The sequence below is a fragment of the Archocentrus centrarchus genome, chromosome 12 (genome assembly GCF_007364275.1).
Source record: "Archocentrus centrarchus isolate MPI-CPG fArcCen1 chromosome 12, fArcCen1, whole genome shotgun sequence".
Taxonomy (NCBI): Eukaryota; Metazoa; Chordata; class Actinopteri; order Cichliformes; family Cichlidae; genus Archocentrus; species Archocentrus centrarchus.
The window spans coordinates 6,069,968-6,083,207 of record NC_044357.1 but is presented as its reverse complement, the minus strand read 5'-3'; the positions used below and the strand labels follow the sequence as shown (position 1 = coordinate 6,083,207).

General features: G+C 38.5%; 1 protein-coding gene across 1 annotated transcript; it reads right to left on the bottom strand.

Annotated features, from left to right (window-relative positions):
* Positions 1–141: 141 nt before the first annotated feature.
* prkaa1 (protein kinase, AMP-activated, alpha 1 catalytic subunit) lies at positions 142–13,171 on the bottom strand. Its single transcript, XM_030743031.1, has 9 exons — positions 12,981–13,171; positions 11,436–11,577; positions 9,604–9,697; positions 9,157–9,301; positions 6,764–6,851; positions 6,391–6,615; positions 5,697–6,210; positions 5,401–5,527; positions 142–2,821 (listed from the first exon to the last, which is right to left on the bottom strand). Exons 1-9 carry the CDS (start codon positions 13,075–13,077, stop codon positions 2,538–2,540), a joined length of 1,716 nt encoding a protein of 571 aa, XP_030598891.1. The 5' UTR covers positions 13,078–13,171; the 3' UTR covers positions 142–2,537.
* Between the last annotated feature and the right edge of the window lie 69 nt (positions 13,172–13,240).

Here is a 13,240-nt window from a genome sequence, read left to right as displayed (position 1 = left end):
TTGATAAATACAACCTTTTTCAATAGTTTAATATTCCTTAATTCATTTACAAGTAAAGTGGTAAATTTAAAATTCTATATATATATTCTAAATTTGTACTAAGTTTCAGGTTGAGCTGTAAAAATACTATAAACAAATGTGTGCAGTTTAGCAGTTTATTATGCAGTTGTGTATATAAATGATTCAATACTGTCCATTCAGATTTACACTGGTCAGTCTGGTTGGGTCCCCTTATACACCAAACAATAACAGAATAATTCTTTGAAACAGATGCTGAACTGAATAGACCACTAGAACATTACTCCATCAGATGCCAAAAAAAAAAAAAAAAAAAAAGCACAATTTCATCTCAATCAAAACAAATCAAGTAAGCCATGAAGCTAATTTTTATCAGAACTTGCAACTCCAAGACCATATAGTGTGTGTGCCTTTAGCACGATCCCTATATTTTCTTTCTCTGAAACATGTAGCTCAAATATGAACTTAAGCAAAAGATACAAGATGGTCACATTAACTGACACTTTTAGCTTTTGTTGAATTATATCGCAGAAATGTAAATTGTTCATACAACTGAGATATGGATTTTTAAATCTGTTGAGAGCTTAACAGTATAAAGACTTCAACTGCTGACATTTCTTAAACTTCGTAAGTTTCTGACTTTACAGTAAGGACATGTTGAAATTAAATGAAAAAATACAATTTCTTAAAAATTATGATTATCCTTGTTGCCTTTTTTTTTTTTTTTTTTTTTTTTTAACATGGCAGCAGTTAGTGATAACTATAAAATAGATGACATGATCAGATATTTTAGGTTTTTGCAGTTAGATTTTTCCCTTTATGGTAAAGCAAAAACACCTAGAATAACCAATAAATTAATCATAAAGAGACTGTAATTAGCTGACTTTAGTCCTCAAAACCGCACCAAGAATTCTGACCAGCATAATTTCCAACTTTTACTGACATAAAACTCAAACAGTACTGATGATAAGGCAGCCAAACAGACACTACTTAAAACTTTAAGACCATGGAGAGGGAATGGACTGAGACACATCATACTTATAATCAAAGACATACTGAACTCTACTTTGTGAGCTTGCAAGCATAATATCACCAGAAGTGTGATCTACCCAACAGGTCTTTATCACTCCAAGCTCACAAGTCTGTTTCAAGTTTAAAAACATAAAACCTATAACCAGGTCAACCTTCAAGGGAATGTATAGGGGAATAAAACATGTCCAAAAATGACATTTTGGATGTATCCGCTTGCCAACAGACATTGTCCACGCACTGCATGTAATTGCTACTACTCACTGAGCCCTGAGGCCTATACATGTGTGATGGATTGGCATTTACAAGACAAAGGTAGGCAAAAGGCATTTCACTTAGTAATCATACTGAAATCCTATTCATTAATCTAAAACAAAAACCAAAACAAAAAGAAAATATAATGAAAGTCAAAATCAACTTGTCATTCTAATATGTGACACAGAAAGTTATATTTCTAGATTTTGACTGTCGTGGCAAAATAACTCTCAAACAGTAAAAGCTCTCTAAAGTTTAAAGACAATCATGTATCAGAATAACTGTGATTGAATGAAATAAAACTAATATTGATTTACAAGCCAGACCGTAAAAAAAAGAAAAATATATACCATCCAGCAATACATCTTAATGCAAGAAAGGAAAAAAAAAAAAAAGAAAAAAAAAATCAATTCCTTTAGAACCAACACTCCACCTAGTTAATGCACTGATAAATATATTTACGTCTTTATATATAAAAATGAAAGGGACAGACAAATTCAAACAAATTTTTTTTGACAGAACAAAACCATGAAATTTAGTCTCTGACAACTTGAATTTCTAAAAAAAAAAAACAAAAAAACAAAAAAAAAAACCTAACATAAATTTGATCAACACATTCTTTAGTCTCTGATGCAGGACAGAAATACAGGATTCACTGCACTTCTTCAGAGTCCAATGAATGTGATGAGTATGGCCACCCTAGTTACAGTGCCCCAGTGCACGTGCACCAATTCTCCGATCCCTACTGAAAGAACAAAAACAAGAGCAGCAGGAAATAAAAGAAACTTGTGCAAAAGTGCTTCCTGCATCCAACGATTGCCACCCAAACTCCCAACCTCAACATGTGGCTTCCTTCTCTGCAGGCAAGAATGTGATTTTGCCCTCTGTACTTAAAAGCAGTGCTCACTGACTACAGTACAGAAAATTCAGTGTAATCACTTGCGCATATATGTATAGTTGGGATGTAAATTGTTCAGGAAATTGTAAAACCCCGTTCCTAAATGCTGTTCTGTCCTAGCCAATTAATTAGCTAGTCATTTGTCTTTCCCCAGTAGCCCCTTGCATCCCCAGTCAGCTCAGTATACATCCCTTCAGCTTAGGATAGACCGACCTGCATCAGTGCCATGGAACAATCACTTCATCCTCAGCCAGGATGAACCGAGCCACGATTCGGTTGCATGCTTATTGCTATAAAGACACTCAGAGGAAAAAAAGGCTAGCGATTGTTTTGTAAGCTATCGTGCAAGTAGTTTAATAAGATTTGCACACATCTCAAAGAACTCGATGGTGTGGCTTCCTGGTCGTGGTACAGATGCGTTGTCCCCGCCTCCTGTTGAATCAATGGATGAGGTCAACGATGATGTCAAGGAGCCTTCTGCGGTCTTGGTGGGGTGCACAGTACTAGGCGTACCTGGAAGCTCTGCTCCATCTACATCGTTCTTAATAGTGGTCCGGTAGTTGCCCACAGAGCCAGAGCGGAGAGGTGTAGCAGTTCCAGATTTTGTCTCCAACATATCATCTGAACAACAAGACAGAAACTGATTTTCACACACAAAAAGTTCAGTGCTTATCACCAGGGTATCTGTAGAAGTATTAAATTCTGTTTTGAATTTTATCTTTTTGTGCCACAAACAGTGAAATTAGTTATTATGCTAGATTATACCAGGGTCATAAGATTTTCAACAAAGTCAAAAACACACTCTTTTCTTTATATTAAAGTGATATGAAGATGCTGTACTGCAGATACCCAGATTGGTTTGTACTGTGAAGCTGATGGCTGAGATAAGCTGTGACAGATGAATGACAGCAAGAAATTTGAAGAATTTTGGGTTTAGTTCATGTGAGTCAGCCAACACTGATGAAACCAGTGTGCAACATTTTCCCTCAACAAAGCTGTAGCTAAAGAGGGCATTACTTTAAACTGTCAGTGCCTCTAACACCCAAACATCTCTCGGTTCACTGACTCCTTCCTAGCCACTGATTTCAGAGAAACTTCATGTTCACAAGGGGTCGATGATTACACTAATTTTAATATAAGCTAATCAGCTTTTTAAAAGTACGAACATACTCTAAATGTAGATATTTGCCCCAGTGGTTATGCACTGTTAATACCAGGTTTAATGCTGATACAGCCTGCATACAACTATTTTCATTTTCTAGATCAAAATACTGCTGACCATGATAATTTTACAAAATTACCTCATTCCCAATTTCCACCTTGCTTGGACAAATTATGACCAGGCATGCCTGGACACAAAGTTGCACCAAGAGGGGGAGTCAAATTGTCCGTAGTGCACGCTACTGTGCAAAGGTCTTCAGCCACTCCTCATTTCCTTATAATTTGCTAGGACAATGGGAAATAGCTGGAGTGATTGGCTCATCCCTTGAGTTAATTACCTTTTTTAAATACTTAAAAGATCCATAAATCAATGTTAAGTGGCTTAAAAAACTACTACTACTACTAATAATAATAATAAAAATAATAAAAACACACACTGAAATGCAATGTCAAAGGATGCATCCAACTTCCCTTTGTGCCTGGTCTGGTAGTGCTTGAACTGCTGCTTCACTATCACTTTTCTCAGTGAAGCAGTCAGCAGTCCTATTGTGAACTTGGGCTAGTAGCATTAGCACCCAGGTTCTCCACAGGAGGCTGGACTGTTGCACTGGCCCAGGCCTACTGGATCTAATAGTTCAATATCTTTGCAGTCTCTCAAAGTTTAGTTTCCAGATAACTTTGCTGAGATTTGGTAAGCACCATCAGACCTGCAATAAACATTACTGCAAACAAGTAAATGATTAATTTAAGATGTATCCTGTCATGCAAAAATTTTAAATGGATTTTAATTAACTATTAATTCATGTACTTAATTTTATGTGGTTAAAGGCATCATTGTCCCTGCAGGTTTTCTGTCATTCTTGGGCAGATATGACCATTTAACTATGTATTATAAAATGCTTAATTTAATTTTACAAATACAGCAGAACTCCCATATAAATTCAACAATCAGCACAATATTGTCTGTATTTCTGAGTCATCAGATACAAATTCAGCTAAAGATAAGCTTCATGGCTGACTTGGCTGTAGCATCAAGCCGATGCTTCATAGACTTCAAATGGAAAGCCTGTGCTGTTTTTCACAAGACCATAACAGCACTTTAATCTCGTGTTTTCCTATGAGATAATGACCAACACCTACACAGACTTCCCAACCCATTCTTCGTGAGTTAATCATTTATAAATTCCACACTGAGGCAGCGTACTAGAGGACAAAATCCACAGACACTGACGATACAGGGAGCTGAGTTTAGGAAATACCAAATGTTAACTGGTCACAAACTTTACAAAACTGAGTGTAAGCAGTATGAGACTAGTTTTAAAAAATTAATAAATACAACTAATACAAGCAAAAAGCAAAATACATGCTGTACTGCTGCTGTTGAGCTTCATTAATTAAATATCATCTGAACACTGATGTGTAGTGACTGCTCTTTAACACAATTTCCTCATAGTACTGTCCCCACCACAGTGGGAGATGTCCTTGTTTGCATTTATACTTGTACGCAGGTGTATCTGCATTGCTCTGCCATCACAAGTGAAACTGAGCTGTTTATATAGCTAATAAATCTTAAACAGTTACTTTTACTGAAACGCAGGAATGAGAGGAAACTTCAGAACACTACAGAGTTTATGCACTAATTGTCAGAGCTACTAAAGAGTAACAAAGGCATACATCTACACTGGCAGAATATTAGCCCCTGCATAGCATATAATTACAACCTATGACATTTTGTTTAACTGTGATATAATCCATGTGCTGCTCAATCTACAGTTTTTGAGATCTGTGCCACATTTAGCTACATTTCTGGGAATGTGCACATAAGGCTATGATACAGATTTAATGGAGCACTTTAACACATAAATAATTGCCTCATAGTTGATCTTTTGAGAGTTTTATTCCCTTATTTTTAAGCCATACACAGGTTAGCTAAGTAACTTCATCAGTGTATCCTGCCGGGTGATTATGCAAATGAGTGCTGACCTAAATGCAAATTCTTTCAACACCTACCGGTAGGGACTAGTGAAGGTGAAACTTACCGTCTATGCTACGGAAGTCAAGGAGGTAGGTTCTACTGTCCACTGTGTACAACTGAAGGCTCATCTTGGCTAGCATCCCAGTAACAGGATTCTTCCTTCTCACACGCAGATAATATGGATTCACAACCTAGAAAATTATTGAAGGGGAAGAAAATATGTATCCATCATGCTACGCCTTTAAAAGTACACTTACAGCTTATTAAACTCCATTTTAATGCAATCCAAATTCAATATCTGATGTGTGACACAACTTCTTTTACTACATTTTAAATTGTAACATAATATCTTCTTCTTACCTTCCATTCATAATCCAGCTGTTTCATTGCACGGCACACTTCCGTCATGATATCATTTGGTCTACTTTGACTGCGTATACCCAGGTGCCACTTGGCCCTCCTAACACCCTGGTGCTTGGATTTCTGGGGGTTCAGTTCATCCAGTGTGTGGCGGATACTCCTGGGAGGAGTCTCCGCCACGAGAAAAGGTACGCGCTCAGGGTGAGGCTTGACTATGGCTGCACCTGACGAAGTCAGGTGTTGGTCATCTAGGAAAGAGTCAGGAGGGCTAGATGCTAAGTAGAAATCCTTGGCTTCACTCATGATGCGACGATTGTCAATGATGAGATGGTAGGCGACAGCCAGTGGGTCCTGATGGTTGCGACTGTATATGCAGGCAAGGACCTCCTCCTCTGTACACTCAAACTTCTCACACACCTCCTTCAGGGCCTCGTCATCAATCATGTTGTTGCTATAGGAGGGGTCCTCAGGGAACAAGTACTTAGGTAGATCTTGTTTGAACCACTCATCCTCTCTGTGGGGAAGAATTATTTTGATAGATAAAGATCATGAATGCAACATCACCAATAGAACTAATTTTACATCCAGATAGCCACTTCTCGCCATAAAAAAAAAATGTAATTAACAATCTAGACTAAAAGAAAAGGCCAGATTGTAGGATTTAATACTTTGTAAATACTCTCGCCAAGCTTACCGGATCTCTTTGATGGTGGCTCTTTTCATTGGGTCCACCTGCAGCATGTGTTTAAGTAGGCTTATCACTGCAGGGTTCAGATACTGCGGGGTGAAGAAGATCCCATCACAGATCTTCTTAAAAAGTGTTGGCACGTGATCATCATCAAAGGGAAGTGTTCCACACAACAAGGCATAGAGAATGACCCCGCTACTCCAGATATCCACCTCTGGACCAGCATATAACCTAAAGGCGTAAAAATAATCACAAAATCATTTTTTAACTAGGTTTTGTTCTTCCTGATACCAAAATAATAAAAGGTTATAGTTCTGTCTCAGTCTCATTTTATCATAAATCATAAAGTATCATTTAAAAAAAAAAAAGAAGACATTACCTTCCTGAGATGACCTCAGGAGCAGCATAGTTAGGGGAACCACAACTTGTTCTCAGGAACTCTCCATCTGACATCATGTTTGACAAACCTGCACAGTATTTTAAACATTATATAGCATACACATTTTTCAAATGCCCAACAATTTACTACACAAAAAGATGTAGTTGTTTTAATGCTATTTCACGCCATTTTGGGGTTTTATAGTCATTCATAGTTTGGTTTTATGTATATATCTGCCATGAAAAATGCTAAAGCAGTAATGTTTGATTTTCTTTCAGACAAACAAGGTAGATTTATAATAATTTCTGCTGTTTAAATAAACAGAAGAAATAAGTCACTGCAGCTCAACCTTACAGCAAGGAGACAAGTTTTTTCCCCTGGCAGCAATGGTAAAAATAAATCATGAACAGTGACAAAAAAACATTTTCTGAGGCGTCAAAATAATTTAGGGAAAAGGCAGGCAAAGGTGGAGTGGTTTAATTTACAACCGACAACATGCAACACCCTTCCTAACTTTACTACGTTCACAGTCTTGAATCTAGTTCCATATATGTTGCGTACCTAAATTCAGGGAGGGTGCAATGGTTTATTGAGAAAAAAAAAAGTTGTATTTATACCATTGTTTTATAACTGCAGTTTTATTGTGTGCCTCTTCCTTTAGGCTTACAAAACATTATAAATGTATTTCCTATATAAAATTTGCAAAGCTGTCACATTCTTGTCATATATTTGAAAATCGTGGCTGCTAGTAAACATGAATGCAAAACAATCAGTTTTCCGTTCCTTTCGTACCTTTTCTGAAACATTTTCTGGCACACTACTGCCAGAAATTACTGCTGAAATGATTTAAATTGTTATCTGGCTTGTTTTTTGTTTATGCGTGTGTTTTGATGCTTACATTATAACAAACAACCCAGGGATCTGCTCATAAAAACATTGGACTATCTACCTATGTGCTAAAAGCTCATACTTTGAAAGGTATTTTAAAAGCCCTTCAAAATACTAAAATAGTCAGACTTGGATGCAAATTTTTTCAATAATTACAAATCTGTTTCAAATCTAGTTTTCAAAACTTTTTGAGAAAGTGGTTTCAAACTTCTGAGATACCTGTCAACAAATTACTTATTTACTTATATATCTACAGAAACAGCATTTTCAAAGGTGATCAATGATCTGTTACTTGCAATGGACTAAATTAACCTCTTATCTTGTTATTGGACCTCAGTGCAGCATTTGGAACAGTGGACCACAATATACTCAAAGACAGGCTTATGAAACACTGACTTCTCATCTGAGGTGCTTCAGTGGTTGAGATCTTGCTTGTCAGAAAGATTTTTTTTATAATATCAAGTTTTTCTGTACTGTTAAGGATGGAGTCCCACAGTGGCCAGTCCTTGGCCCACTTCTGTTATGTAGCACCACTGGGTTAGATGATGCAGTCCTTGGGGATTGACTTCTATTGTTGCACTGATGTAATGCAATTATTTATGCAAATGTCTATAGGAAATGGGTCTGACTTGGCTAAGATCAAGGCCTGCCTAATTGCGGTGAAAAGTTGGTTGCCAGCAAATGTTCTATCACTGAACTCAGCTAAAACTGAGATGTTAGTGACTGGACTGGCAAGACTGAGTCACAGTCATTGATGACTGTGTGTTCCACTGTAAGGATAGGATAAAGAATCTCGGAGTGTTTTTGATCAAACCCTTTCATTTGACACTCATATTAAAGAGGTGACACGAGTAGCTTTCTTTCATCTCATAGATTATTGCAATGCTTTACTGCCAAGATCGCCCATAAACAGGTGTGCAGCTGGTTCAGAATGCAAGAATGCAGCACCTTGCATTTTGACTGGTTCATCTAAATATGATATTACGTGCTTATCTCTCTTCAGTGGGTTCCTGTTCATACAAGAGCAGAATTTAAAGTACTGCTGCTGTCTTATAAAATCCACCAAGCTACTTAACTGACCTTCTGAGAATATATATACCTATAAGGTTCCTTCATTCCCAGGAGACTGGTCTGAAGGTCCCAAAGGTTAAGAAAAAGACAAGCATTCTGCCTGACATTAGATTGTCAAGTTCAACTGAGGTTTTACCCACCTGTTTTCTATTGTATATAGTTCTTAGGGTATTACTGTCTTTTTGATTCTTTCTAAAATCTTTATGCTCCAATTATGATTATGGCATTTTCATTTTGTGTTACAGTATTTGTTTTGTCTATTCTTTGCTTTGTAAAGCACTGTCATAGGAAGTGCTCTACAAAATAATAATAATAATAATAATAATAATAACTACAACACATGGACATTAACTTCATGGGTTACTGCTGTGCACATAATTAACAAATTAAAACAGTGGTTCCTGTTAAGACTACTAGGTTTAAGAACTACTCACCAAAGTCTGCAATCTTGGCATTCATATGTGCATCAAGTAACACATTTTCTGGCTTAAGGTCTCGATGTACCACCATGTGTCTGTGGCAGTAGTCTACTGCTGAAATGATCTGCTGGAACAGTCGCCGACTCTCCTTTTCATCCAACTGTCAAAGCAGAAATTATTCATTAGGTGTGATCTTGCCTGCGACTCAGTTAGAACATCACTGCTGACTAGGCAGCACCTCATGCTGTGTTTTGAATATCTTTTTCAGCCACTGCGGTTTACAAAGTTCAAAGCTTACTTAATCTCCACTGTAGCCCGATGATGACAACAAGTATATAATACTTGCCTGTGTTCTCTTTATTTCACTAATAAGAATGTATACAAGACCTGTCCAATATGAAAAGGTGGAAAGAGTGAAAGATAGAACATCAATATACAAGACAGTTTCCAGTACTAAAGTACCTTTCCATTTTTGCAGATGTAGTCAAAGAGCTCTCCCCCTGAGACATACTCCATCACCATGAAAATATCTGTAGGGGTGCTGATAACCTGATACCTACAGTCAAAACACAGATCATGTGGGTTATCAAGAGTTAGACATTACACACAAGAAAATCTTCAGATATGCGTCATTTTGTAATAATTATTACAGAGAAAAACTGGAATATGTGCTTAGTTTTTCCCCTTTGATTGCCTTGGGTGGGTAGTCCACTAGACTAGACATTTATTTGTAGCATTAACGTCACTTCACCAGTGGTCCATTTTAGCCCATTTACAGTGATATTTAGGTAAGTAATTTAATCAACCATCAGCTCAGGAGATTGTTAAGGCTCTTAATTTGTGCTTTCCTGTCACGAAGAAAAGGAATTCTTCACAAACAGGAAGAAACTTCCTTGTCACGGCTGTGACCTCGGTGTTGACAAAAAGAGAGAATGACAGCAGCACTTTGTGCAAAATATTATTGTGTTGAATAATATAATTTAATATAAAAAATAAATAGAAACAATCCTGCATTTCTTATGTTTCTGCTGCCAAACAGAAAAAGGTACTGAACATGAGCTAGACTCCACTGCATGCTTTCAGTCCATTAGTGGCACCCATCATACCTACATCTATTTGCACTAAAATGGCTGTGTAGCTCTCCTTGCACGTAAACCACATCTGTTGCCATTTTACATAACCATCATCAAGCTGTAGAATCAAACCAGGAGAATTTCTTGGTAATAACTCCCAGAGACCACACTGTAATCTATGCAGCATCGACAGCTCAGATTTCACAAGTTTTAATACTGACAACAAGAAAAAAGTATTGACAATGTGACGGTGTTAAGATATTTTTAGGAGAACACCCACTAGCTTTTGTAAATCCATGACAAAACTGCCAGGCTGGACCAAGCATGAAGGGAATAATGACTGCCATGCAGACTGTAGCTTCAGCAGATGTTAGAGACATTGACTAAGAGTGAATCTGATGTGTTGCAATTGCAGCAAACATCAATAAAAAGAAGCAGTATTGCGTTACATTTGTTATTATCCCTACTAGACAGACAGTGTAAGCACTTTGCCCCAGTGGTCTGCGCACCCTACCAAAGATGGCATCTCTCTCTCTCCCACACACACACACACACACACACACACACACACACACACACACACACACACACACACACAGAGTTTACATTCTTCTGCATGCATGACATGGAACTGGTATTTCAGGCAATTAGACACACCTCCTGGTCAGTTTAATGACCCTGTAACTGTGCCCTTGAGCCTGTGAACATTCACTTACCAGACAGGAAGTCCCCTGACAATTGTTCAGCAGTAAGTTTAGCTTGATGCTGTTTGTTGTGTTGTGTTTGAGCCTAGTTGTAGTTACCATTACTGCTTGATACACCTTTGTATTAAAGCAACAGCAGTGTAATTAGATGACCAGATTAGTGTCAAAGTCAGTGCAAACTGTAAGGTTAAACAATTATTCATTTGAAAGTACTCACTAACTTATTCGCTTTAGCATGCCAGATGTTGACAGTACTGCCAATGGAGCAAGATATACAGCAAGCCACAACAAAGACAAAGCTATGTACTTTTGAATGCTAAAATGAAAGGCTAACAGAGGGAATAACTTAACAGGCGATACTGCACAACAGGGAGAGGGCACTGAGTCAGACAGATACTGTCCTAGATGGATGTATTCTAAAACACACTACAAAAGCCTGAAAATAGCTCAGTGGGTGGCATTAATGTGGCGGCAGGGGGATTATGGAGCAGTGAGCAGGGTGCAATCTAGGACTTACAGTTTAATTATGTGAGGGTGCCTGAAAAGCTTGAGGTTCTGGATCTCCCGGCGAATCTTTCCCACCACGTCCAAACTTCGGATCTTCTGCCTGTTCAAGATCTTCACCGCCACTTGGTGCTTGGTCAGCTCATGTTGGCCCACTGTAAGACAAAAAGACCGAGAGTGGATGAGAAACTCTTTTACACCAAGGCCATATAAAAGAGGGAAGGATGAAGAATTAGGCAAAACTATCATCACACAACCTAAGTGACATTTGTTGTTACACAATTAGGACAAAGGTCACTGGACATGCTACGCATCTTAGAGGTGAAACTTATTTTGAAAACAAAAGACAGCAGCACAGGGGCCAACATCCTGAAGGAAGTGTGAGGAGTGGGAGATATAAATCACCACTTCCTATCACAACTTTCAAAATGAAAATCACATCTCTCCTTTATAATGTCCCTAGCTGAGAGAGCCAGGGAGTGACAAAAAAAAAATGATCTGTAAAGGTAAGTGTGGAATACACAATCAATACATGAGCAAATAGGTCAATTTCAGAGTACTCATAGCTGAAAGAGAAAAGAATCAAGCCATGCCAGAAACCAAACGATAGCATCTGAATGGACGGTGGGAAAACAGTGCATTTGCCCAGGGGAGTTAGCAAACAGCTGCTTTTGATTTACCAGTTGTGTCGGTAGTAATCAAAACCATAATCACACAGCACTAACTCCAGCCCTTTCCCCTCAACAACAATAAATAGAGGAGTGCTGGGTGATGACTCATTGGGATTTAACCGATCACATAGCTCGCGGTCGTTCCGCTTCATTTCAGTAGATTATGAATTGATCTAGCGTTTATCTGAAGCAGAAAACCATTTGAGGTAAACAAAAAGAGTAGCGCGTAGACATAATTGCTTTTAATAAATTAAAAAGGTAGTTTAGTCCACTTCATGTTAATACAACTCAAACTGTATATTGGCATAAGCTTCTAAGCGTTCAGCCCCGTGCAATGACAGCAGTGGGCGTAGATTCAGCTGAGTTTGCCCAACTCTCTCCATCTAAACTTCAGCATTAACATTACTTCAACTCGGATAGCAAATACGACTACATTTGAATAAATGTAGAGCAGAAGTGGGTTTAAAGTCAAAGGAGTAGAAACGGCATTTACCTCATCAATATGTACTCTAAGCCAACGCTAATATCAATGAAAAGGGCTGACTTCCCGGTGTATGTCTCGAAAAAGCGACTCGCAGGCTAGCACACAACGCAGCTGACGCTAAATGGCAAATTTATAACCAACTACAGGCCAGTTTCATAAAAAATTATGCCGTCTTCTTTTTGCTGGAAAGTACAAATGCATGCACTAAAATTTGCGTTTTGTTACCCCCCCCCCCCCCCCAAAAAAAGTTCAGACAACAGCGCGACAACAAGTGTGTTACCTCCCTAGCATTGCGACAAGTTAGCTTTCGTAGCATGCTAAATTAGCAGCTAAGCTAAAAGCTCCATTTCCCACCGTGTTGCAGCTGGCAGGATGCGCAAACGCCCGAGACTGTTACACATACCTTTAACCTTTCCAAATGTCCCCACTCCGAGGGTGTCTCCGAGAATGTAATGTCCAATTTTAACTCTTCCATCATGCTTTGCTTTTTCCGTCGCCATCTTCCCGCAGTGGCCTTGCTGCGGGGTTAGCTAGCTGCGGTAGAGATGGACCGAACTCCTATACGTGTGTCTCACCACTGTAGCTGCTCCGCTCGGCACGAAAGATGGGAGGCGTCCCGGCTCCTGCGCGATTCGTCAAAATCGTCGGCGACGTAATATGTCG